Source organism: Antechinus flavipes, chromosome 1, assembly GCF_016432865.1.
Source record: "Antechinus flavipes isolate AdamAnt ecotype Samford, QLD, Australia chromosome 1, AdamAnt_v2, whole genome shotgun sequence".
Taxonomy (NCBI): domain Eukaryota; kingdom Metazoa; phylum Chordata; class Mammalia; order Dasyuromorphia; family Dasyuridae; genus Antechinus; species Antechinus flavipes.
The window spans coordinates 167,445,822-167,472,109 of NC_067398.1; the positions used below are offsets into that span (position 1 = coordinate 167,445,822).

The window sequence follows — 26,288 nt, forward strand, 5'->3', positions numbered from 1 at the left end:
CTTTGTTTTGTGGGCCTTTAAATAAAGACACTTTATATGGCCCTGGGTGAGGGGGATAATCGTCCTCAGCTGCTGCATCTGGCCTGCAGTCCTTAGTTTGAGAACCCCTGTGTAAGAGTCTTTTGTTAAATGCAACTACCCATGACTTTAAGTTTATCAGTCATGAATACTGTTGCAAAATTTGTTTATCAGATTATCTTTCAGTATAGATACTATGTGAGTTAAACTGGAGCAGTTTGTGATAGGAGAGAGCCAAGAAACAGGGCAGGAAGAATATACCTGGAAAGACTTGGGGAAGAGAGTGAGAAGGAGAATTGAAAAAAAGGCAGCATTAAGACCTTAAGCAAGGAGATACCAAATAAAATAGTGAGAAAATACCAAAGATAAACTTTATCTGCTTTATAATTTTAATAATACTTTGCAATTATTCTTTTCTTGTCATATAATTCAGTGACCAATGAAATTTAAAAATGGTAAACATGAATAGTTATAACTATATGTGTTATATAAAATAAAAGGGCTATTCTGATTTAAACATACTTAATAATTTCTGAAATCTAGAAAAACAGATTAACATATTTTCTTTTTCTTTCAACTAATAATTTTATAGGAGATACCTAATTTGCAAAAGTCCTTATCCTATAAATCTTGCTGATTTGAATGCAAACATTATAGGATCATAAAATCATTGCCTTAGACCTACAAAATTATCTAACCCAGCTCACTCAATTTATAGCTGAGAAGCCTGAATCCCAGAGAGGATTTGACCAAGGTTACATAGCAAATAGCAGAAAGACTAAAAAGAGAATGAGAAGGATTTAACTTGTCTTGCAAAAATGGAGAAATCTCTTAGCTCTTTCTATTCCTCTCTAGAATACTTGGATATTTTGGTAGCTCATCAATATACTTACTTTTTCAAAAGTACAGATTACAATCCATCTATTCTTTCTCATTCTGTCTGATTCAGACCCTTTCTTGATATTGTTCAGTTGTGTCCAACTCTTCATGACTCTATTTGGGGTTTTCTCTATAGAGATACTGGACTAATTTGCCATTTCCTTTTCCAGCTCATTTTAAGTTGAAGACTTGAAGCAAACAGGTAGTTAAGTTTCTGAGACTGGAGTTGAATTCATAAAGCTGAGTCTTCTGTTCTAGTCCCAGAACTTGATCCACTGTGCCACCTAGTTTCCTTTCCTTTAGGTTTTTTAATATTCAAGAAATAATAATGCATTACTAAGGCTTCCACATGTTACCTCTTACTCTTATTTCTTGACCAGCCCACTTTATTTTCCAGCTCCACACTTTCTTCGTGACATGTGCTATATGCATCTCTTCATTGTCCTTCGGATCACCTACAATTTTTGATTTTCCAGAGATGATGGTTTTCTTTGATTTTGGCACTATATAGTATTATTGGGAAAATATTGATGTAAAAAAGATAATCTCTGGTTTGGTTTTGCCAGAAAATAATTTGGGATTATTTAAAGTGTTGTACAGTTTCCCCAATGCAAACCAGCCTGTTGGGCTAACCATGCAATCCATGCCATAATCTAGGTAATAGGTATTCTTCAACCAGAAGGTTTTTTCCAGTGTGGTTAACAACAGACCAAGTAGGCCTAAGGGGGCTGGAGTGCTCATCCTCACCCAAACTACTTTATTCACTTCATATTTATGGGGGGTGTGTGTGTGTGTGTGTGTGTGTGTGTGTGTGTGTGTTTTGCAATAGAATGTAAGCTCCATTTGTGTAAGGATTGTGTCATTCTTTGTCTTTGTATCTTCAGTGCTTTACATAGCAGGCACATAATAAAATTTTTTTTGATTGATTGTATGAAATGGTTCTAGCTCTTGGTGCATGCAAATACCTGATTTAGTACTTGTGATGCTTGGACTCTAAACGAGAGGGTTTAGGCTAATTAATCTTTCTTTGTACCTCTGCTCAAGAACTCTGGGAACAAATCACTTAAAACTGAGATTTGGCTCATATTTGGGCTCCTCAAAAATGGAGTATAAAGGTCATCAATGAATAATAGAGAGCAGGCATAGGAGAACTCTTTGTTTCTCCTATATAAAAGAAATGCTTACCATATTTAAAACATAATATGGTAACCTTTAACCACTCTTTTACCTTTCTAAAAGGGTGATAACTTAAAACATTAAAGCATGAGACTCTTAGTGGGATTATTGAATAAACATTCCCTTAGCCTTTATTCTGCATTATGAAATAACTTCTATAACCTTTTCTTTCTTGGACTTATTCTCCTGTTGATGTTTATCTTCTTTTCTAAGAGTGCTTGTGGTGATGGCACTATAGTGAGGACTGATTGAAGGGTTTAATATTCCCTGATTCTTTGAACTCACGAGGTTACTTCATAGGCCAACCTGAGATTGCTATTTGGTTACCTTTGCTCAGAGGTGGGGAAAAAACACCCACAAAAACAGGGAGGGAGCCAGGACCTTGAGATCATGATGTAGACTTAGACGAGCCTATCTTCTAGCTACCACCAACAATCAGCTACCAAGAAAAGAGAAAGCTACTCTTTCTCCCTGTCTCACAGGGAGGTACCAAAGAATGTTCTATATCATCCATTCTGGAAACAAAAAGACAGTAAGAGTGAAATTGCCTTTACCTTTAGAGTGCATTGCGTGGCTCTTCTTGATTTAGTGCATCTTTTGATGTGTCCCCCTCTCCCTGATTCTGTCAAAGGAATGAAACAGTTTCTGTGTCAGCCTAAAGTGACAAGTCTTTCAGCCCCCTGGAAATGATGGGAGAAACTCAGCAAGTGTTGCATTCAGTGGCCTCTATTGCCTCCTTTCCCCACAGTGAATGGGATTATATATATATGTGCATATAGACTTTCGTATGGGTATTATGTTACACAAAGCACAAGTATGTGTTTGTATGTGTATGTATGTATGTATATTCCAATCTAACCCCCACAACAGGGTGCTAAACCAGCTCCTTTGAATGGCTGTGGATTTTACTGAGGAGGCCCTAGGGCATTCTTGGACTTGATTTGATTAGTATGTGAAAACAAGAACCTATAAAGGACCTTACTCACTTTAGGCATTCTCTCTTCCATCTGTGTGGTATAGTGAAAAGAGTCCTGCATCTGTACTCAGAGGACATCAATTCAAATTCAGACCCTGCTATTTATGCCTTGAGCAGGTCCTTTTATCTTTCTCTCCCTCAGAGTTTCCTCATCTGTCAAATGAGGGTGTTGAAAATAGATAAATAAAATGAGGAGGTTGTGTCAGATGACCTCTAAGTTCCCTTCCAGCTCTAAACCCATGAATCAGCACATCATAAATTTCATGGACATCCTCCATGACAGCAGTGAAGGCGTTTAGTAAGTATATGTCTCCCTGTTTTTATGCCTTGTTCAATACCAATAACTAGAGAATCAGTCGACAAAATTTTCTCTAAGGTTTCATCTATCAAAGAATTGCTTATGGTTTTCTCCAGAATAATAATGCTTTCTTAAACAAGGTTTGTGCTATCATGACCAATCAACATTGTGCTCATGCCAGAGAGTTTATAGTCTCGGGGCACAAAATGAGAGGAGAGAGTCTTTTTCATTCAGTCAGAATGCTTCAGGCGAATGATATCTCCTGAACTATCTTTCTTAAAGAAAGTAGTGTCTAGGAATCACGGAGCTAATAATGAACCCCAGAGCATCACTAGATATATGTTGGTTAACTTTGACTCCCCTGCACGTGTTCTGAACATGCCAGACTGAGAGCATTTCTTCACTTCTGCCTGGGAGTTGGTAGATTGTTCCTCTCAGGAGAAGCCCAAGCAGTGTATGCTGATACTATGTTGCTTCTCTTATGTTACTTTACTGTTAGTAATCATAAATATATTATCAATGGTATTGGAGCATTCCTCTGTGACTTACAGTAAGTAACCAGCTCTCTTTAATGGGGTCAAATACATTATTATTAATAGTACATATAATAGGAATTTATTGAAGCCTCTGTATTCTTAGGTTCTGTGTCCTGGAACTACTTTTTTAGTTACCCTTACCTCTTTGAATGGGATCATCAGTAGATTTATCTTGTATCAAGTATCACTCTCTAGTGATTAGTATTAAATTGACTTTTCAGTGTAATAAAAATAATATAATCAAGTATGTATATAAGGGAGGGATTGTACTATATTCTAGGGGGAAAAGACAAACTGAAAAAAGTCCCTGTCTTCAAGATATGTACATTCTAATGAAGGCATGCAATATGTACACAATTAAATGTAAGATTACTTGAGGAGATAGAGAGAGAGAATGAGGGAAAGTTTACAGAGCTAACATTTACTGAATTGAACTTTGGGGGAAAAAAAAAAAAAAACAAGAAGAAGAATTTTGAGTATGAATAAGCCAGAAAACACATCATATATATGGGATAGTCCATGTGAAAGTATGGAGATAAAAAAGGGAACAATACATTTGGGAAATAGCTAGTAGTATCATTTAGATAATGAGTGCATAAAAAGTGTGCCAAGTATGAAATAATGCAGATTAGGTAGGTGGGGGCTCTATTGTGAAGGTCCTTAAGTGCCATCCTGGGGAATTTGTATTTCATTCCAAATTCAAAGGGAAGCCATAAAAAGCTTTTAGGTTAGGTTATGAACTGGTCAGGCCTGTGTAAAACGGAAGAATATTTTGAGAGAAATGGAATTTTTGCCTTTTTTTTTTTTATTCCCAACACTTAATATATGGCACACAATAGGCACTTGGTAACATGCTTCTTGCTGTTGTTACTGCTAATGGCAATAATGATGATAGCCTAAATGTGGAAGGTGATTTGGAGAAGTGAAATACTGGAAGAAAAATCAACTCATAGTAGTACAGGCTATTGGTGGTGAAGGCCTGAATTATGTGGCAACTGTGAGTAAAGAAAAAGGGATGTTTTCAAGAGATATCATGAAGATATGATTGGATTGATAGGAGATACAATTGATATGTGGAATAAGGAAGAGGAAAGCATCAAGGATGAACCTGAGGTTACAAACTTGAGTGTACAAACTTGAGTGACTGTAGGGATGCTAATGACCTCAGTAGAAATAGAGAATTCTGAAGGAGAAGAAGACTTATACATAACCAAAATAATCAGTATAATTTTGGATATGGTGAGTTGGTTTGAGATGCTGAAAACTATCTGACACAAATGTTCTACATGCAGTTGATGTTATGGATCTGTAATGAAGTAAAATATTGTGAATTATTCTCATGATACTCTTTGTTTACTCTAAGGCCACAGAAATAGTCAGAGGGCCTTTTTAATGGTTAATAAAATAGAAACATTATTGTACAGCAGAACTATAACTGAACAATAACAAAAACTATAACTATATTCTAGAATCTGGGACAATTGTCGAGATGAGTGGAGAGAAAATGAATGACTCTGGGGCATCCAGAGGTTTTAACCATTGTCTTTACCACTGATCCTTAGCCTTTTGTGGGAGTATATGCAGGTTAGTCTGCTCTGTTCCAAGTTAACTAACATTCCCTTCCCCCATCCTATGTCAGTATTCTTAGGCAAAGTTCCGATGACCTTCTGTTGGTTTAAGTTTTATGACACAGAAAAGTGGAACTTACTATTGAAGAGATTATAAAGTACAAATGAAATTGGGAAGGAACTGAAAAAATCATGAACGAATTGTTTTATTCATTTCATAATTGTTTTAATAAAATTAATCACATGTTGTCTTCCTTCCCTTTTAAAAAAGACTAGTTTATAGGAGAAAGTGATTCTTTCAAAGGATATAGTTTTTATATAAATATATATGTGATTCTTTCAAATATATAGTTATATGTGTGTATATATATGTATATATATGTATAAAGTGATTCTTTTGAAGAATATAGTTATCTATCAATCTAGCCCAGCAAAGTTAACCAAAGAAAATAGCTCTCTCAACATATCTTACCTTTTTATTTTGATTCTTGAGAATGGCTAACTAAATCTATTTCTGGATATACCAACCTTTATCTTACTTTTCTTTACCTTCTCATTTAGCTTCTACAAAAACACTATCCAACAAAATATAGGGATTAAGGAAATGTTATATGAGTAAAGATTAAGCCAGTATATCCTTTTTCCTCAAAAAAATCATTTTAAAAAACATGAATTCTGCATATCTTCCCTGTCTCTCTGACTGTAGCAATAATGTGTAAGTTCCTAGAGTACAGAAATTGTGTTTGCTTATTCTTGCATTCTCTACAATGCTTAGCATAGTGCTTTGCCTAATAGTAAAGTGCTCAATAAATATTTGAATTTGAACTTAAATTTAAGACTGATAAAAGAATGTCTTCCTTCAGATATTCTTCAGTTCTTTAATGGACAACCTTCCAGGAGCTTACAATCATCTAGCAAGGCAGGAAAAATATACATATACTGAAGCCCTTTCCATTCCATTATATTCCATTATTAGTGTGAATGCTAATTAAAAATGGGAATGTTCGTTTCCTTAAGAAAGGTTCATCCCTGACCTCCAGTGTGATGCTTTGCTGGACAATGTCTGATAGCTGGACAATGTCAAAATACATGATTTTTTAAACTAATATTGATGTCCTGGCTCCATCTAATGATTTCCTTACTTAACTGATATTTGCCAGGTTCAACAAACAGTATTTTGATATGCTAGGTACTGAGATTTATTGGATATAAAGAAATTATAGTAAAGTACTTCTGATACCTAACATAATGCTAGATATTGCAGTAGAGAGATGGAACGGTTATCATAGAATTGGGATCCACCAATTTCTTTCTCTTTCTTTCTCTCTCTCTCTTTTGGTGAGGCAGTTGGAATTAAATGACTTTTCCAGGATCACACAGCTAGGAAGTGTTAAGTGACTGAGATCCGATTTGAATTTGGGTCCTCCTGACTCCGGGACTGATGCCTTTTACATTGTATCATCTAGCTGTCCCATCCCCAAATTTTTTAGTTCAGAGGAAGCTTTTACAATGAACGTGCATCTTATTTAATCAGTTTGTTGTGGTTGTTCAAACATTTTCAGTCACATCTGACTCTTCATGGCTGCATTTGGAGTTTTCTTGGCAAAGATACTAAAATGTTTTGCCATTTTCTTGTTTAGCTCGTTTTATAGATCAGGAAATTAGAGCTAACTGGGGTAAGTGACTTGCCCAGTGTCACACAGCTAGTAAGCTTCTGAGGCCAGATTTGAACTGAAAAAGGTGACTCTAGGCTCAGCACTTTGCTACTTAGCTTCTCCACTTAGTCAATTACTTATATTCAAAACATAATTGAGAATTTATTAGAGATAACATGTATTTTAAAATTATGGGAAATAGAAATAAGGACTAGACCTATGATTTATTCTAAGATGAAGAAAAACTTTTCAATTCAGTTAATACTTCTGTAACTTTTGGTCTTAGAGAACTCCCAAGAGCTCTTGCAATTTTAAAATTATATCAAAAGAAAATTGAAAATTATTTAAATTCTTTTTCATTCTTTTAATACTTGGAAGTCTTATTTCATAGAATGACATGCAGTCAGACTTATAAAGGATCTCAAAGAACATCTACTCCATGTAGAAATAAATAAAATTTCTTTCTATAACGTATTTGTCTGGTTGTTCAGCTTTCCATCAAAACTCGTGACTGAAGGGGGTAACATACTTTTTCCTGAGGCATCTTATTCCATTTTTTGACAGCTCTAATTGTTAGAAAGTTTCCCCTAAAACCCAATTCTGCCTTTGGGCAAATGGGACAAGTGTTAAGCTGTGTTCCTTGTTACAACCCTCACTTATTTTAATGATTTATAATGATTCTCCCCTCCACTCCATTCTCTTCTGCGGTGCAAACAAATACAGTTGAACTGATCCTCCTTTGGCATGATCCATATCTTTTTATCATCCTCATCACCTTTCTCTGAATGTATATATTCTTTCTTCTCAGTGCTTGGGATTTTTTGAAACATGGAGACAAAAATTCAACAAAATACTCCGTGTATGCTCTGATCAAAATATAGAATTATCACGTCCCTTATTCGGGATACAGTAGCCCTTTAAGTCATCCTAATATAACACTGACTTTTAGGACAAACTGTCACACTGTTTAACTCATATTGAACATGCAGTCCTACATCTTTCCCCACCCTAAATCATCTTTTTTACACAAATTGATATCTATTCTCCTTCCCCAAAATTCTTTTTGTACAGTGGATTTATTTTTAACTCAAGTAAATTAGATTTTACATCTCTGCCTATTAAAATTAATCTTATTTGATTTGGCCCAGTATTATAACCTGTTGGGTTCCAACATATTAACTATCTCTCCAGCTTCATAACATCTTAAAATTTGATATTCACATTATTTTTGCCTTCTTCCTAGTAATTTTTAAATGTGCTGAAAAGAAAGGATGAAAAACAGGTCCTTGAGAGCTTACCCTAGATCGCCTTCTAAGATAACATCAATCTATTAATGATTATTTTTTAAGTCTGGTTTTTGAACCTATTTTGAATCCCTCTAACTATATTCTCATCTAGCCCTTTCTTTGTAACTGGCTCACTGATAATAAGATTTTGTGACTAGACCACATGAAGCTAGATAGGTTAGCTAGGTACTTTCTTTACATCTTCACATTTATTTTGATTTTTTAACTCCATGTTGACCATTTTTGTTCTCCCTTCCCAAGCTAAAAGTACTTTCCTTAGAAAAGAGAATAAAAACAAAATAAAATTTGAATAGTATTGTCTTCTCTTTTTGCCATTGCCATTATATTATCCATTATGAATAGTGGAACTATTCCTTCATTTTTTTTTCTTAACCCTAATATAGCTTAAAATAAAACCAAATCAAACAAAAAAAAAGTTCTTTACTTCACAGCATTGATCTTCAATTCATGTATATTCTTAGTGTTGGTATCTTTGCCATTCCTCTGTTGGACTGTGCCATTTTTTTGTGTTTCTTTTTTTGTTACCTGTTATATTCTTCTATTCTCTGTATATGACTTTAGAAAACATCTCCATTGGTTTATTAGTTTCCAGTGCATCCACATTTGTTTCTTTGAACTCTTCTCTTTTTTTTCAGCACTTGTGTCATTTGAATTCCATTTTTTGGCATTTCTATCACCTTTGAACCAATTTCTTCTGTGGAATTTTAGATCATGTGATCCTACCTATGCCTTGCTCCTCATCTACTGCCTTTTAGAAATTTCTCTGTTGTTTTTTCCCCCTAGGTAAATGGTATCCATGCTTCTGATTTCATCCATGTAAAAAGCTCCCATTGCGGAAGCTATCCACTGATGTAGATCAGAAACTTCTTTAATGAAATTTATATTCTTAAAGGACTTTCTAGAGGCACTAAGAGATTAAGTATCTTGCCCACAGATCAGAATTTAGGTTTTTCTGACTCTTAAGAGTCAGAACTCTGTCAACCGCCATGGTATTTCTCTAAACATTTTAATTTTTTGCTTAATTGAAAAATCTAGTACTGGGGCTTACAAAACATGGGGTAAGCAAGTTTAGTGTTCAAAAAGATTAATCCTTACAATCCTTAATTATTCAATTATGAATGAAGAATAACAGGAGGCAATAAGAGTTGGATATAACATAGATGGCTTTAGATATCTGAGAATAAATTCTTATTTCAGACTGATGACACTTAGAATATTTCCTTGTACTTTTTTTATTTGCTTGTGATTTTTTGATATTTTGAAATACTTCTTTGCTCTACCTCATTATTACTTCTGAAGGGAATTCTTCAGAAAGAAGATGTACATGGGAAATGGAAGGGGGAAATGTATTTCAGTTCAATTGATTTTGTTCCATTATATAGAATAAAAGGTAAATTACTAAATTACATTTTTCATCAAAAACTAAAATATAAATGGTAAATAGTAATATATAATAAGAATGTGTATGACTACTAAAAATCCCTTTATACATAATCATAAAATTCTATTTAATCTTAGAGTATATTTGCCTACTTTATAAATCAAGGTTTGTTATAGAAACACGATATATGATAAGTTATTCATGCTATATAATAAATTATTGTTATATATTGATGATATATAGAAACAAATAACAAAGATTCATCTTTGCTTTTGAAACATATCTAAAAAATCAACTAAAAATGGAAGTAGGAACTTTTCTTCTTGCAGCCAATGAACCTTTGGCAAGTACAGTAAACTATTAAAGATTATTTTTCACCTACCTCCAAGTGGAAGACATTTTTATATGCAACAGATAAGGAAGAAGATTGTTTCTATAGCTATCATATTAGTCAGATTTTGTCAGCAAGCTTTGCAGATGAAATATATTTTCCCCCTGTTTCTTTATATTGAACTTTATACCAAACTTATTAATCAAAAGTAGTCTTGAATTATATAGTGCTAATGTTTTCTCATTAATGTGTTAAATACTGATGATAAAAAGACCTCTCCTTTATTTATTTCACTGCCTTTCATTTACTTAATTGTTAAGCAGCATAGAATACAGACTCCCCCATAACACCCATCCCCACCATGTTAGTGTACTTTTGATTGACACTTGTCCATTTTGTTTCCTTGCTTGTTTTAGGAAGACTTTGAGCTCTACTCTGATGACTCCGAAGTGGTTGGGCTCACTGCAGCAGCAGAAGTGATTCGATATGAATACCATGTTTTATACTCCTGCAGCTATCGGGTACCTGTACTGTACTTCAGAGCAAGTTTTTTAGGTGAGACCATACCTGAAATGAAGAGTACATTCTTACTATTTAGATAAAATAGTGGGAAAATATTTTGAAAGTAATCATTTAGAAAGTCACAAATATTCCTAAAAATAAGAAAACTCTGGGTATGGTAAAAATTTTAGTGGTATTTTTCCTCATGCTTCAGAATGAGTATCAGGACTTCAGAGATGATATCATCTTAGCCTGAAAAAGTCTGATGTTCAGATTGTTGGCATTCCGCCCATGGTTGTCTAAGCCTCCTGGCCATTTTTCTTTACTTTAAACAAGTAGAAACAACTTAAAGCTACAATGTTAACTTAAACTTTATGGAGGGGAATGTCTTGTAGCTCAAATTATTTAATAAACTTAAAAGCAAACAATCCTTTACTTCATTGATTTCAGTGATTTATCAGTTTGAGTGATATTTTATAATATCTGTCAATTTTTTTCCCCTCTCTAACCTCCATGTCAATATAGCTAGTAACTCAATGCCTAGCTACCTCTGCTGCTATTACTTAACTCCCTCCCCTGCCAAGAGGGTGGAATATACTGTCTCCTCAGAGGCCTCTTTTAATAAAGCTTATTTAATCAGCAGCCACTTGGACTCTCCATTTTGCAGCACTGCCTTTTCTCCTTCCTGGATAGCCACAAACTAAACAGGTCAACCATAGTGATAACACCTAGCAGAAGAAAAAGGAGGAGCCATCCCTCCATCTCTAACAACCACCCTCCTCCACCACCCCACCACTGTCTTGCCTGGCAATATCAGGAGTATTTTGCATTTTGAACAGCCTTCTAACTTTTTTTTTTTTTTCTGAATAGCTAAGACATCTGAATTTAGCCAGTGATATTTTATTTTTAATTAAAAAGTAGCTTAAGTTGCTTTGAATGTGTGTTTGGTAGATTTAATCACTTGCTGCCTTATATTGTTTAATGGTCTCTAATTTTGCAGTGTTGGCGTTTTAACAAGCACTTAGGATTTAAAACACGAGAACAAATTCTCATAGACTCCCTGGTGAGAAGATTTTAATCTGAGGTGCAGTTTCTAAGAAGTGACAATTTGGGGTAAATTTTCAACATGGGACATGGGGAATTGAGGACACAATAAGAGTTCACTAATTCACAGACTCCATGCTGCAGAGTTACGCTTATGGTTATTGCAATCATTTAAAATGCTCACCCTGTTGTAATTATATCCGTGTTTGTAGTCAAAAGGTTAAAGAAGCTTTCTTGTCAGTAAGTTGTGTTACCTTACAGAAGGAAGAGAAGGCAAATATATTTAATGGGGAGAAATGGCTTTTTTCTGGGTTTAGTTGCCCCTCACCCTGGATGCGCTTTCTGTATTCCTGAGAGTGCGGGGGCTGCAGCAGGTAAAGGAAGTAGGGCGCTGTTGCCACAGTACTGTACTTCCATGTAATTAGTATTCACCATAAGCAGTTAATCACCAGAGAAGAGCTCCCAGAGACAAAACAAGTTGTTTAGCTTGTCAGCATCGGGGAATCGGAGGTGTTGAAACATGACTGCTTCTAGCTGGAAGTGGGTATTGCAGAAGCTGGTGGCTGAGCTCATGTGCCCTGCTCCTTGTTATGTGTCAACAGCTCCCCTTACAGTGCAGAAGAGTAAGTGTTCTTGCAAGTACCATTGCATTTTTAAATTATATTTTTACACTTCCTCAGATCTTTCACAATTATGTTTTTCTTTTTCCTAGAACAAGATGAGGCTTCTTGGTTTCTCATTATGTACTTTTAAAATGCCCTCCAGTTATGTCTAATAGAAATGAACCATTCAAGTCATTTCTTTTTTTTGGAAGTATTCTCTTTTTTGTGCAAAGCAAAGGATAGCTATTAGTTATCTACCCTTCATTTCAAAATATTTATTTAGTATTTATGCAGATACCTGAAATGTCTAATTTCTTTTTTAAAAAATTTTTTACAAAGCATTTAGTGTGTTTTGTCATGGAGAAATATTGAAGAAATAGTTATTCCCTTTAGCATATATAAATAATTTCTCCTTTCTCCTCAACCTTGCCTAACCTGAAGATCAATCTGGAGAATATTCTAAAAATGGATTGCCCTTTACTCTGGAATCCTCATTTTTAAATCACATCAGTCTGTTTATAATTTCTATGTTAACTGATTGCTGCTGCTTTATGCATTCTTTTGTTTAGCAAATAGGGAAATAACCTTCTCTGAAATCTCCAAGGTGGCCACCATCCTTCCCTTAATTCCTTCCTTTAATGAAAAGTCAAGAGTTTTTGTGTTACTTACTCGAGAACTTAAAACTTAAAACCTAAAACTAATTAGTATAGCTAGCTATCAAACCTCCAGCATGGGGGTTAATTTTGTTGCTTAAAAGATCATTCAGTGCATCTCAACTTTTTGAGTGCAGATGTTTGAAATTTCTCTTGCATCTAATTGTTAGTATGATAAAATGATCCTTTTTTTTTTTAGGATACTTTTCCATATTCTTGGCAAAATATCTTAATGTTCATATGTGTTCTATCACAATCATATATTGGTAATCTTATGACATAGATTAGATTATAGAAAGAATCATTATTAAGACCCCCTTTCTACTAATCCCAATAAAAGTCATTTTTATAATTTATTAGTTTAATACAGTGTAGCTTTGAAAGGCTGAATTACTCTGGGAAAGATGATAACTTGAAGGGTTTCAGCCAAGTCAAAATTGCACTAAAAACAAAGCTTCTTTACTTGGGGTCTACAAACTCTGTGAATTTCGATGGAAAAAGATCATATCCTTGATTTCATTAACCTTAAACTGAAATTTAGCATTTCCCCCCATTACTTAAAAGCATTATTCTGAAAAAAGAGTCTTTGGTTTCAATAAATTGCCAAAGGGGTCCCTAAAACAAAAAAAGGTTAAGAACCTCAGCTCTAGAGCCAAAGCAGGAATAATAATTTAAAAAAAAATAGTATCAAGTGAGAAGATCCTAAAAAAAAAAAAATAAAGTAAATTAAAAAAAAAAAACTAGTCAGATAACACACAAACACACACACATACACATATGACACAGTAAAGAATGATTCAGGCTATAAACTTCGGCTCTGAACTAGTACCTGGCAGACCCCCATCTTCCTCTCCCATCTAGAATGTGGGAGGAGGCAGGAAGAAGAGAATAGAATCCCTGCCTCAGAGCACCTAAAGATTCCTTCTCAGAACTTGTTTCTATTGCCTTTTGGCTTCTTTCACAATTCTTGTGATTGCCTAGATCAAAACCTCTCTCTGTGGTGTGTGTGTGTGTGTGTGTGTGTGTGTGTGTGTGTGTGTGTGCACGTGCGCGTGCGCATATACATGCAAACATATATATATACATATATAGTGTATGCAAAATTCCCTCTTATCTCCTTGAGAGTAGAGACTATCTTACTCTTGTGTTTTTAACTAGAACACCTAACTCAGTGCCTTGCTTATAGCAGATGATGAATAAATACTTGTTGATTGACTGTTTGATTAATTGATTGAAATGCTAGCTATCACAATCACAAGAAAAGGAAATTGAAAAATACAAATAAAAAGAGGCAAAATCACCTCTCATTTCAAATGATATGATGGTTCATTTAAAGAATCCTTGACATATAAAGAGTCCATTGAATTTAGCAGTGAAGAGATCATTAGTAATGATGGAGAAAGTAGTTTCACTTCAGCAATGAGGTGGGAAGCCAGATTACAGAGGATTTAGTCTTTTAAAAAGATGAAATAAAAGGAGAGGTAGTAGAGGCACAAATAAATATAAATGGTCTTTTATTTGACTGAGAAAGGAAGTAGAGATATAATTCTATAGCTAGTAAGATGTTTTGATCTAGTGAATTTAATTTTTTTTCTATGTTTTTATTATGAATTTTAAAATTAGCAGATATGAATATTTCCATATTTAGTAAAAAAGAAAAAAAGAACAAGAATCATATGAAACCATGAATCTCTATTTTGTATATCTTATTTTTTTAAAGTATATATTAAATTTTACAAATAGTATTAACACTTCCTTCTTGGGTATTCCTCCTATCAATTTCCTTTTGCTCTCTTCTGTGTGTGTTTTTTTTAAAAATGTCAATAATGATCTTTTTTTTTTTTGGTTTCTTCTTCTTTTTTTTAATTACTTTTACTATCCTTCAATCTCCCCTACAACTCTGTCCTATAAAAATTAAGTCCACCCTAAACACAAATTAGAATAGTGAAACAAATTCACACATTTCTCATAGTAGTTTTTACATTATTATAGTCATTGTAAAAATTGTCCCCCTGGTTACATTCATTTCAATCTTTATAAGTTCATAAAAGTCTTACTATATTTCCTGAAATCAATTCTTTCTTCATTTTTTATGATGCAGTTATAATCATTTATATATTTGCTCAACCATTCTCCAATTGATGGGCAGATATTTGTCCCGAATTCTTTGCTGCAACAGAAAGGGCTACTATAAATATTTTTGTATACAAGAATCTTTTCCCTGTGTCTTTGTTCTTTTGTGGGAAGGTATGTTTAATAGTGGTATTTCTGGGTCAAAACAGTAAGTTTAATGACTGTAGAGGGATTGATGCTTTCCATAATAGTTGAACCAGTTCACAGCTCTACTGATAATGCATTGTGTAGGTTTGTCCTCCTCCCTCTACAACTGTAATTTTGATTTTTTGTCAACTTTGCTATTCTGAAGTAGAACTTCAGAGTTATTATAATTTAGATTTTTCCACCTCATAATCAGATAACTTTGGGTCCATTTTCATAATTGTGGCCCTTGATTCTCATAACTTTGACTTGATTCTAAAAAATTCTCCCTTTCCTAGGTAGTCACTTCCTGGCCAACAGAGTGAGGGAAAACTCAGATAAAATTATTTTTATACAGTTCTTTCTTTTTCCCTCGCAATGTTTATAAATATTTAAGATGTTTTATATTTTGTACACTACATGTTTTGATTTGTAAGATATTTTCATGTGATTGTTTCTAATCTAGATTTATTCTTTTTAGAATTATCTGTTCATGTCTAATATCTAATGGGGAATAGTTCTTTTTCTCATTTATTTGTATTAATTCCCTGGATATCTTAAATATCATGAGATATTTTGACTGTTGGTTCATCTAGGCCTAGAAGTGTTAATATATAGCAAGATAAGTAGATAAACAGAGATTGAGAATTAGAGAAGGGGAATTGGGGAAATGACGTGGATGAACAGTTTTTATTCCTCCTCTTGTCATTTCTATCCCAATGGAAACTTAGATTCTGCCTTGGAACAACCTGGGCTTTCATAGGTAAGCTTTTACCTTATCTTGTCCATTATCAGATCTCACAATCATTTTCTTGTAATTCATAGCTGCACAAATGCTCTCTTCCTCCCTTTTATATTTTTCTTCTTGTAATAGAAAGTAAACACATTTAGGACAAGTCCTTATATTTGTATCCATAAGCTTTACCTATAGACCTTAGACATAATAAGTTAATACAACTTTATCATTCATTCATTTAGTCTTTCATTCATGAAGATCTAAGAGATCTATGAGAAGTGGCCAGAGAAATAGGAGAACAAAGTCTGAAATGTTGAGAAAAGAGAGTATCTAGGAAGAGAGGCTGGCCAATAGTGTCCAATACTTCAAAAGGATCAGGAACAATTAGGACAGAGTAAAAGTTATTGAATTTGATAGTTAAGAGATCATTGATAGATATAAAGGGTGATATTATAAACAAATCAGGGGAATATGGAAAATTAGGGGAGTCAGATCTATGGAAAGAATTTAAGGAATTTAATTAAGGAATTTAAGGAAAGAATTTAAGACCAAATAAGAGATAGAGAACATTATGGAATATTAAATGAATAATTCTGATCTGATTAAATTAAAAAAGGTTTTGCACGAACAGATCCAAATGTAGCCAAGATTACAAAAGAAAGTAGGATAGTGGGGGAAGAGGGAATTTTCCAGCCAGTTTCTCTGATTACGGCCTCTTCTCAAATATATAAAAAAACAGTCAAATTTATAAGAATACAAGTTATTCCCTAACTGATAAATAGTTAAAGGATATGAATAGACAATTTTCAGATGAAAAAATTAAAGCTACATATAGTCATGACTAATTTTGGAGGAGTGTAAATAGGGACACTAATACACTATTGGAGTTGTGAACTGATCCAACCATTCTTGAGAGCAATTTGGAAATGTGCCCTAAGGGCTATAAAATTGCATACCCTTTGAGCTAGTAATACCACTACAAGGTCTGTATCCCAAAGAGATTATAAACAAAAAAAGAAAAGGACCTGTAATATACAAAAATATTTAGAGCAGCTCTTTTTGTGGTGGAAAAGAATTAGAAATTGAGGGAATGTTCATCACTTGGGGACTGGCTGAATAAAATACGCTTTTTGATTGTTATAGAATATTGTTGTGTTAGAAGAAATGAGGAGCTAGCTGGTTTTAGGAGAACCTGGAAAGACTTACATGAATAGCTGCAAAGTGAAGTAAGCAAAAGCAGAATAGTATATACAGTAACAGCAATATTGTAACATAATCAACTGTGAATGACTTAGCTATTTTCAGCAGTGCAAAGATCAAAGACAATTCCATAAAAAGCTGATAAAATATAAAAAAATTGCTGATCCCCTCCAATGGAAAAAATGATGGAATCTGAATGTTGATTGAAACATATTTTTAAGCCTTTTTTTCTTGTTTTTCTTTTTCTTTTTGGTTTTCATATTCTTTTTCAATATAGTTTATATGGAAATACTTTGCAAGACTACATGTATAATCAATATCAAATTGCTTATCTCCTTTAGGAGGGGAAAAAGGAAAGCAGAAAATTTGGAATTTAAAGATTTTTTTCTAAATGAATATTAAGGGATTTTTTTTTACACATAATTAAGAAAAAATAAAATAAAATGAAAGACGTAGGAGGAACCACATTATTATATTGTTAGTTAGCTTTTCCAGACTGACACTTAAAACTACTCCTCCAGTCTAGGTGTGCAATATAATATGTTTGTATTTTATATAGTCAATTTATTCTGAAATAAAAAGAGACATCATTAGTAACTTTGATTACTAATCCTACTTGAACTACATCCTACTTGAATATAATTAGAAGTTTAGGAATTCAGCCAGAGATTAGCATGTCTTATTAAAATTCACTGTAATGTATTCAGTTGAACTCAAACCAACATTTATTAAGTGCTTACTATATACAAAATAGTATGTTGGATTCAGAGTAATACAAAAATGAATAGCAGCTATCAGACAGTGACTTTTAATTATGTGCATTTCATTGACAATGACACATGGCAAACTTATTGTAAAGATAGAAGGCTGTGCAAGATTCAAGTTGCTGTTTGATCTGGGGCAATTACTTCACCTCTGGTCTTCAATTTTCTCATACATAAAATGAAAGAATTGAACTGCATCATCTGTAATGCCCTTTAAAGTTCTGACATCCTGTGATACTAACTCATAGAAAAGCAGAAGTACAAAGCAGAAAGAGTATATTAAGTGCCTGCTCTCTCCATGATTTTGCTAGCTACTATAAGAGATACAAAAGATGTATTAAATGTGGTCTCAGTCCTTGAGCTTATAATCATGTTGGGAAGACAGCTCTCACATATAGGAAACAATTAGAGAATAATATAAGCTTCAGTGAAAATTGTAGTGTTTGAAAATTATTGCTGAATGGTTTGGAAGTTTATTGAAATCCCAGGAAGTAAGATTTTGGATAATGTATGAGTCACAGGGAGGAAATCTTACCATTTAAGGGGCAAAAATCTATCATTTTGATGATGTTACAAGGCCAGTAGGTCCTAGAATCTCCATTACTTTATATCTAGGTAACCTTTTTAGTGTCCTGATTGTAGCTCCCTTTCTGGAGATCTGAAGGATTGGTTATGAGAAGAGCAAGCCCCAAGTCCTGAGCTCCAGACCCACATTTATTTCTAGTTTCTTACAAGGAAGAGTTACTCTGCATTCCCACTGACAAACTCAATATACTTAAAACTGAACTTAAGATTTTCTCCCTAAATCTGGCTTCAGTAATTTCTTTTATTGATAACATCATATACTCTTATTCCCCATTCTTAATAAAGCCTTCTTTCAAATGTCACCTTTTCCTTGAAGTTTTTCCTAGTCCTTGATGTCTGTAGTGACTTTCCCTCCAGGACTGCAGTGATGTTTGGTGTCATGTGTTTCCCTTACATTTATTATGCACTCCAGTTATGTATATATTCTTCTTATTCCCTGCTAGAATATAAATTCTGTGGGGGGCGAGGGAGGAGAGGCAAGGATCATTTCTTATTTAAGAGAAAGAGCTTAACATCTCTTCCTCCCTCCCCTACCTCAATTAATATAATCACAAGAGCCATAAGTAACCAATATGAGGAATTGGGGTTTTCATTCTACTTCAGGTAAAAATGGACTTACAGAATTAATCAATAATTTATTCGCAGGAGTAAATATAACCATAAAGGATAAATTCATATTAAGGAATTTTCCTCCAAAATTCTACAATGTGGGAATAAATCTTTATATCAGTTTGAAAAAATGATAAGGCTTTGGCCAGTGACCTTACAGAAATGTCTTATAGTTGGCTAAGAGAATTATTCATTTTCCTTGAGAGCTCTGTATAAAAACAGCAGGGTCCATTGAGGAACTTACTAGTCCTGTAGCAATGGATTCTAAGTTTGAGAGTTAGGACCAAAATTGGGCCAAAAAACGAGGCCAACAGAGGGAATCTCTTTTGGGGGAATCTTTCCTGAAATCCACATTCTCCCTTTTCCTATTACCTAGAGACTAGGTTACAATGCATCCATTGGAGAACAGTACTTGACTTTTAAACTTGAGACAAATAGAGATTCCTGAGGGAAGAACCAGCTTCAAAAGTATCAGAAGATTGCCAACTATGTATTTTAAAAAGGAGCATGGCAAGAAATTGCATCTTAGTAGTTCAACTCAGTAAATACTTTGTAGGCAAGCCTCCTTTGTGAGTATCTTTGTGAGTGAGGTGGAAGTTAGGGGAATGACTTGGAAGAAAGGGTATGAAACAAACATACACACACACACACACACAAACACAAAACACTTTGTATTTCTTTGTGTCTAATGTGTTGCATACAAAAGGCATTTAAAAAATGTATGTTGACTTTTTAATCATTTAGGGAGCTGTTCTCTTCAATTTATTCCTCAATCTCTTCAGTCTGTTTCCAATAGAGTGTTGCTGTGACTCTACATTTTGCCTCTCTTAGGACTCAGAAAGCCTTTTTTATTTTATTTTTATTAAAAAAAATTGTTTTATTAAAGCTTTTTCTTTTCTTTCTTTTTTTTATTATAGCTTTTTATTTACAAGTTATATACATGGGTAATTTTACAGCATTGACAATTGCCAAAACTTTTGTTCCAATTTTTCCCCTTCTTCCCCCTCCCCTCTCCCCCCTCCCCGGTTGGTAGAATGACCAGTATGTGTTAAATATATTAAAGTATAAATTAAATACAAAATAAGTTTACATGTCCAAACCGTTATTTTGCTGTACAAAAAGAATCGGACTCTGAAATATTGTACAATTAGCCTGTGAAGGAAATTTAAAATACACACACACACACACACACACACACACACAGCCAGGCAAAAATATAGAGATTGGGAATTCAATGTAATGGTTCTTAGTCATCTCCCAGAATTCTTTTGCTGGGTGTATTTGGTTCAGTTCATTACTGCTCCCTTGGAACTGATTTGGTTCATCTCATTGTTGAAGATGGCCAGGTCTATCAGAATTGATCATCATATAGTATTGTTGTTGAAGTAAATAATGATCTCCTGGTCCTGCTCATTTCACTCAGCATGAGTTCGTATAACTCTCCAGACCTTTCTGAAATCATTTCTTGGTCATTTCTTACCGAACAATAATATTCCATAATATTCATATACCACAATTTATTCAGCCATTCTCCAATTGATGGGCATCCACTCAGTTTCCAGTTTCTGGCCACTACAAAGAGGGCTGCCACAAACATTCTTGCATATACAGGTCCCTTTCCCTTCTTTAGTATCTTTTTGGGGTATAAGCCCAGTAGTAACACTGCTGGATCAAAGGGTATGCACAGTTTGATAACTTTTTGAGCATAGTTCCAAATTAAAGCTTTTTATTTTCAAAAGATATGCATAATTTTCAACATTCATCCTTGCAAAATCTTGTGTTCTAAATTTTTTCCCTCTCTTCCCTCTATTCCTTCCCTTAGACAAGTAATCCAATATATGTTAGACATATGCAATTCTTCCATACATATTTCTATATTATCATACAGCAGAAGAAAAATCAGATCAAAAAAGGAAAATAATGAGAAAGAACACAAAATGCAAGCAAACAACAACAAAAAAGTGAAAATATGTTGTGATCCACACTCAGTCTCCACAGTCCTCTCTCTGGATGCTCTTTCCATCATAAGATCATTGGAACTGGTCTGAATCATCTCATTGTTGAAAAGAGCCACATCCATCAGAAATGATCATCATATAACATTACCTTGCTGTGTATAATGTTCTCTTGGTTTTCCTCACTTCACTTAGCATCAGTTCATGTAAGTCTCTGCAGATCTTACTGAATGAAATCATCTTGCTGATTGAGAAACCCCCCCTTTTTTAATGCATATTAAAATTCCTTAAATTGATAAAATTATTAATTAGACTCTAGAACTTACTCCATACCCTATTTTAAATGTCTAAAAACAGATTTGATAGAAGAGATCACTCCTGAGATGGGCCTTGAAAAAACTGATAAATGTTAGATTATATATAAGGTGTATGTTATATAAGGTAGGATGAGGAGGGCTTTTCATTAGATAAACAGAAAATATATTGGTCACATCCTATACACCTTTGGCCTTTCCTTCTGATTTTCTGGTTTCTCCAGAATTTCTTTTTTTTTTAAGTTCATTTTTAATTTATGAAATAAAACAAGCATTTCTATAACATAGTAGAATAATAAAAAGATTATCACACTTGAAACTGCAAGTGTGTTACATAGAATTTGCTATTTCTTTTAAATATACAATGAATTGATCACGAAAATTTCCTTTTTTCCTTCCCTTCTCCTCTCTAGCCCAATTCCCCCAAGGATGCCTACACCACTAATGTCTTCATTTATCTCCAACCTGCATTCTTTAGTCTCCTCCTCAACTCCTCTGCCCTCCCCCACAAACATACAACTCTTGCTTTTCAATTTCCTTTTATGTATTTTCTTAACCGAATGTCAGCTTTTTGAGGAAAGGGACAATTTTTCTTTATGTTTGTATTGTATGTCCAGGACTTAATACAGTGTCTGGAACACACTAGTTGCTTAATAAATGCTTATTGATTTGTTAATATGATTTTTAAAATTAAAAAAAATACTCTTGGAAGTTGAAATAAACATTATTGAAGTAGGGTAGCAATTAGGAAACCCTAATTTAGAATGAAGGATTGGTGAGAGGGCAATAGTAAGAATAAAATAAAATATATAATCTAGTCTATTGAGAATTTTGAATACCATACCAAAGATATTAGGTATCAGTACTTATTCTTTCTTTTTTCTTTTTTGATCCAATCAGGTATAAGTGACTTGCCCAGAGTAACCCAGGTTATAAGTGTCCGAGGTGGCATTTGAACTCAGGGCAGTATCCACTGCACCACCTAGTTGCCCTGTCAGTATTTATTCTAAACTGTTCATGAAAGAGAGATATTATATTTGATAAACCTATAATCACTAAAAAACAATTGTTTTTTTAAGTGGATCAAGGATAATTCTCTACTATCTATTACCACTAAAGCTATTCAAATTTCTTATAAAAAAAACCATATGATTGCCAATTAAATTTCCCAAGAACCGTCATATCTAAGAAGATTATGTTCAGTATTGGACTACCTGCTATTTACAGAGGAGGGGAAAAGTTGGAATGGGAGGTTTGGCAAGGGTCAATGTTGAAAAATTACCCGTGCATATGTTTTGTAAATAAAAAGCTATAATAATAATTTTTTTTAAAAGATCATGTTCATAGCATACATTATTATTCTAATCCCTGGAAAGGTTTCTCCTGTCAAAAATTAGAGAAGTGATATTCTGGTTTGTCAGTCTTATGATTGAAAAGCATTTTTAGAGTATAGAGTTTAGCTGGGTATAGTGGTGGATCTTTGGCCCCTCTACAGGATGAATTGCAGACTGTTGGATTGCTTGAATTCAGGCATTCTGAGTGGCTATGGGGCTAAAGTAGATCTAGTCTCAAAAAAAAAAAAAAAAAAAAGGCAAGAAGGTAATTTGGGCATTTAAATTTCTTTATAATCTGAGCATTCCTTCCTAAGGCCAGCCTCAATATGGGAAATAAAGCACCACCAGGATGCCTGAGGAGAGGTAAACAAGCCTGTAAAAGAGAATAGGTTAAAGCATCCAAACCAGTTTTGTAATCAGGTTCAGAATCAGACACATGAGTGGCCATTGCCTTCCAGCTTAGGGGAGAGAGGCAGATCCAGTCTCAAAAAAAAAAAAAAAAAAAAAAGGCAAGAAGGTAATTTGCTATAACAATAATAATAAGGAGCCATTCTAGTTTCCTGAGCCAGGATATGAAAAAAATGGATTGGAGAGGCTAAAAAAGAGTTCAGTGAGAAGTTATAGAATCAGTCCAACTATGAGAATAAGGATCCCTCAGGGAAATAAGTGATCTGGATGTAAAAGGATTTACCATTAAGCTAAGGTTAGGCAGAAGATGAAATTGTGAAATGTGTTTGTCTTTTACTGCTCAGGCATTGAAAACAGTTTATTGAAAAATATCATGTTTCTCCTCCTGGTTAAAATAATTATTTAAAAGAAATACTTGTTAATTTATTATGAGTTATATGGAAAAAGAAAAGAAAGTAGTTTCTCATTAAATTTCATAATATCTCCAGGATCAAATATAGGCTTTTCTGTTTGGAATTTAAATTGTTCCTTTACAAAATGCTTTGGAAGAAGATAGAAAAGGAACATACATGTGGAAATAGCAATACCATAAAAGTAGCAAGAAAGGAAGAGAGGAAAAGTAAGAAATTAATTATTTATAAGACCTTATTGGGGGCCTGAAACAGTAGAAAATCTAAAAGATTGGAAGAGACTTCTAAATTTTTGTTTATTATGAGAGGAAAAAAGGTAGGAAGAAGTACTAAGTAGATAGTAATTAGATTCAAGTTTTTTTTTTAATGTTTTATTGATGATTCAAAAAAATGTTATTTTTCAGTCACTAGTCTTCTCCCCACTCCATCATCACCATACAACACTCCCTTTTTTAAATTAGAATTTTATTTTTTATTATTATAAATTTAGCATTATTTTATTATTATAAACCTGACATTTCAATATATAAATAACAAAAAAGTATAAGAAATGACAGCACAAATCTCTATTACATATAGCTTATTTTTTAAGTATTGTTATATTTAATTTCATGTTTCCAATACTGCCTAGTTTTTGTGGCACTTTATAAACTTCCCTTTGTACTCTTCCATCCAGGTACTATTCCATATACTCCCTTATAATTAAACTTTAATAAGCAAACAACCATATGTGGGCTATATATGACAATGTAATGTCTCATTCCCAGCCTAAAGTCTACTGATTTCCTCTGGGAAAAGGAAGGTCATGTTTCACTCCCAGTTCTCTGAAGTAAAGGTAGCAGTGATCCAAGTTCTCATGTCCTTCAGCATAATTAGATTTTTTTTTGAAGAGCTCACAGAGAATAGCTGTAGGTATTTTCTATTGACATTGTGGCTTTTGCAAAAAACTTCTAATAGCCAAACAAAATCATTTAAGTGAATGATTGTCATCTTGTGAACAGAATATAGAAGATAACTGTGAGCACATAAACCAGTCTCAAAAATAAACAGTACCTTCACCGAACAAGAAAATAGGCTTAAGCTAGCACAAGAATAAAACAAGATAGCAACCAACAAAATCAACAAAGAACTGAGGCTCTCAATTACCATTTACATACTAAACTAAGAGGAATTATGGTTCTATCCTACAGAGACAAAAGAAGGTTAAAAAGGCTGAAAGAAAATACTGCAAATAGAATTTGAGGGAAGGGAATCAAATTTATTTCTTATTATTTTAATATTTTCCCAAACAACTACAAGAACATTATGGAAAAGGGGATGTAAAAATGATGAAAAGCTTTGTAAAAGAAATGATTTCATATACTATTATATCCAACAGGAAAATATAAATATATTTATTTTAGTTAATATATGTGTTTAAAAAGAAAATTAATTCCATTAGTTTTTACAGTGGGCACAGAATGAAAAAAAAAAACACAGTTGGTATGTTAGATGATATTTACTTAGATACTATTTTAAGATATTTCATGTATGCCAATAATATTTCTTTAAACAAGAAAATCTAGTCAAAATCATGCAAATAAAGTGAATGTGAATTTTGGCAGATAAAAAAGAAAATCAGGGTATTAAGATGAAATTTCAGAAGCAGACAGTAAAAGATAATAAGAAAAACATGAAAAGTAATTAAATATAGGACACTTTCAGATCTAAATAGCTCATTGGAGATATGAAAATAAGTTATTTATTGAACCATGTAGATTTAAGAAATATCATAGAAAATTGAAAATTCTTTGAAAATAGAAATTACTTTATTCTTTATTTGCATATCTCTAGTGACTCTTGGTAGGATTTAATAAATGCTTGTGGGTTAATTGATTAATAATATTGTCTGACAGCAAATAAAAGGGCTAGAGTAGAAAAGGCAAATTGAGAAAAGTGTAAAAAGAAATATGGTGAAATAACAAAGTATAGGAAAAAAACCAAAAAAGCCCATATTAATAAATATTCATCAAGCATTTACTATGGACAAAGCCATGCGATTGAAACTGGAAGATACAAAATGGATATGATACTGTATACCTATCTTGATGTTACTTCTTGTTTAGTAGAGGGATATAACACATATCAAGTTAATTAGCATACAAAATGCAAAAAAAAAAACCCAAAACACCCTGCATAAGACAAATATATAATATGAAACTCAAGAAGAAAAAGCTCATTACCAACAAGGAAGAAAAGGAAAGATCTCATGGAGAATGTGGTTTTTGAGTAGGACTTTAAATGTTGGGTTTTCATATACTTTCACATATTTAACATATATCGGTCTTCCTACCATGTAGGGGAGGGAGTGGGAGGAAGGAGGGGAAGAGTTGGAACAGAAGGTTTTTTGCAAGTCAATGCTGAAAAATTACCAATGCATATATCTTGTAAATAAAAAGCTATCATAAAAAAAAATAAAACTTTGCTAAGCCTAAAAAAAAAATTAATAAATGTTGGGTTTCCTTTAGAAATTGAAAATAAATAGTATTCCAGACATATGAAATAATGGGAACATAGAGGTGGTAAGCATGAGTTGTGTAACAAAAATAACAAAGTCTAGTTTAATATATAGTATATAAAATAAAGGTAGAAATATAGGGTGGTATGAGATTGTAGCTAGCTCTAAATGTCATATCAAAGACTACTCCATAGGCAATAAAGCCATTGAAAGATTTTGAAGAGGATTATCATATGACCATATAACTTCATAAAAATGTACAGAAATGTTGTTCTGGAAAGATTAGAAAATTAAG

The 26,288-nt window shown here is 33.4% G+C and overlaps 1 protein-coding gene across 1 annotated transcript in view; it reads left to right on the top strand.

Moving 5' to 3' along the window:
* ATG10 (autophagy related 10) overlaps window positions 1-26,288 on the top strand; it is a 315,023-nt gene that overhangs the window by 191,117 nt on the left and 97,618 nt on the right. Inside the window, exon 5 of the mRNA XM_051992929.1 lies at window positions 10,542-10,680. Coding sequence (XP_051848889.1) covers window positions 10,542-10,680 — 139 coding nt within the window. The remainder of the gene's footprint in view (window positions 1-10,541; window positions 10,681-26,288) is intronic.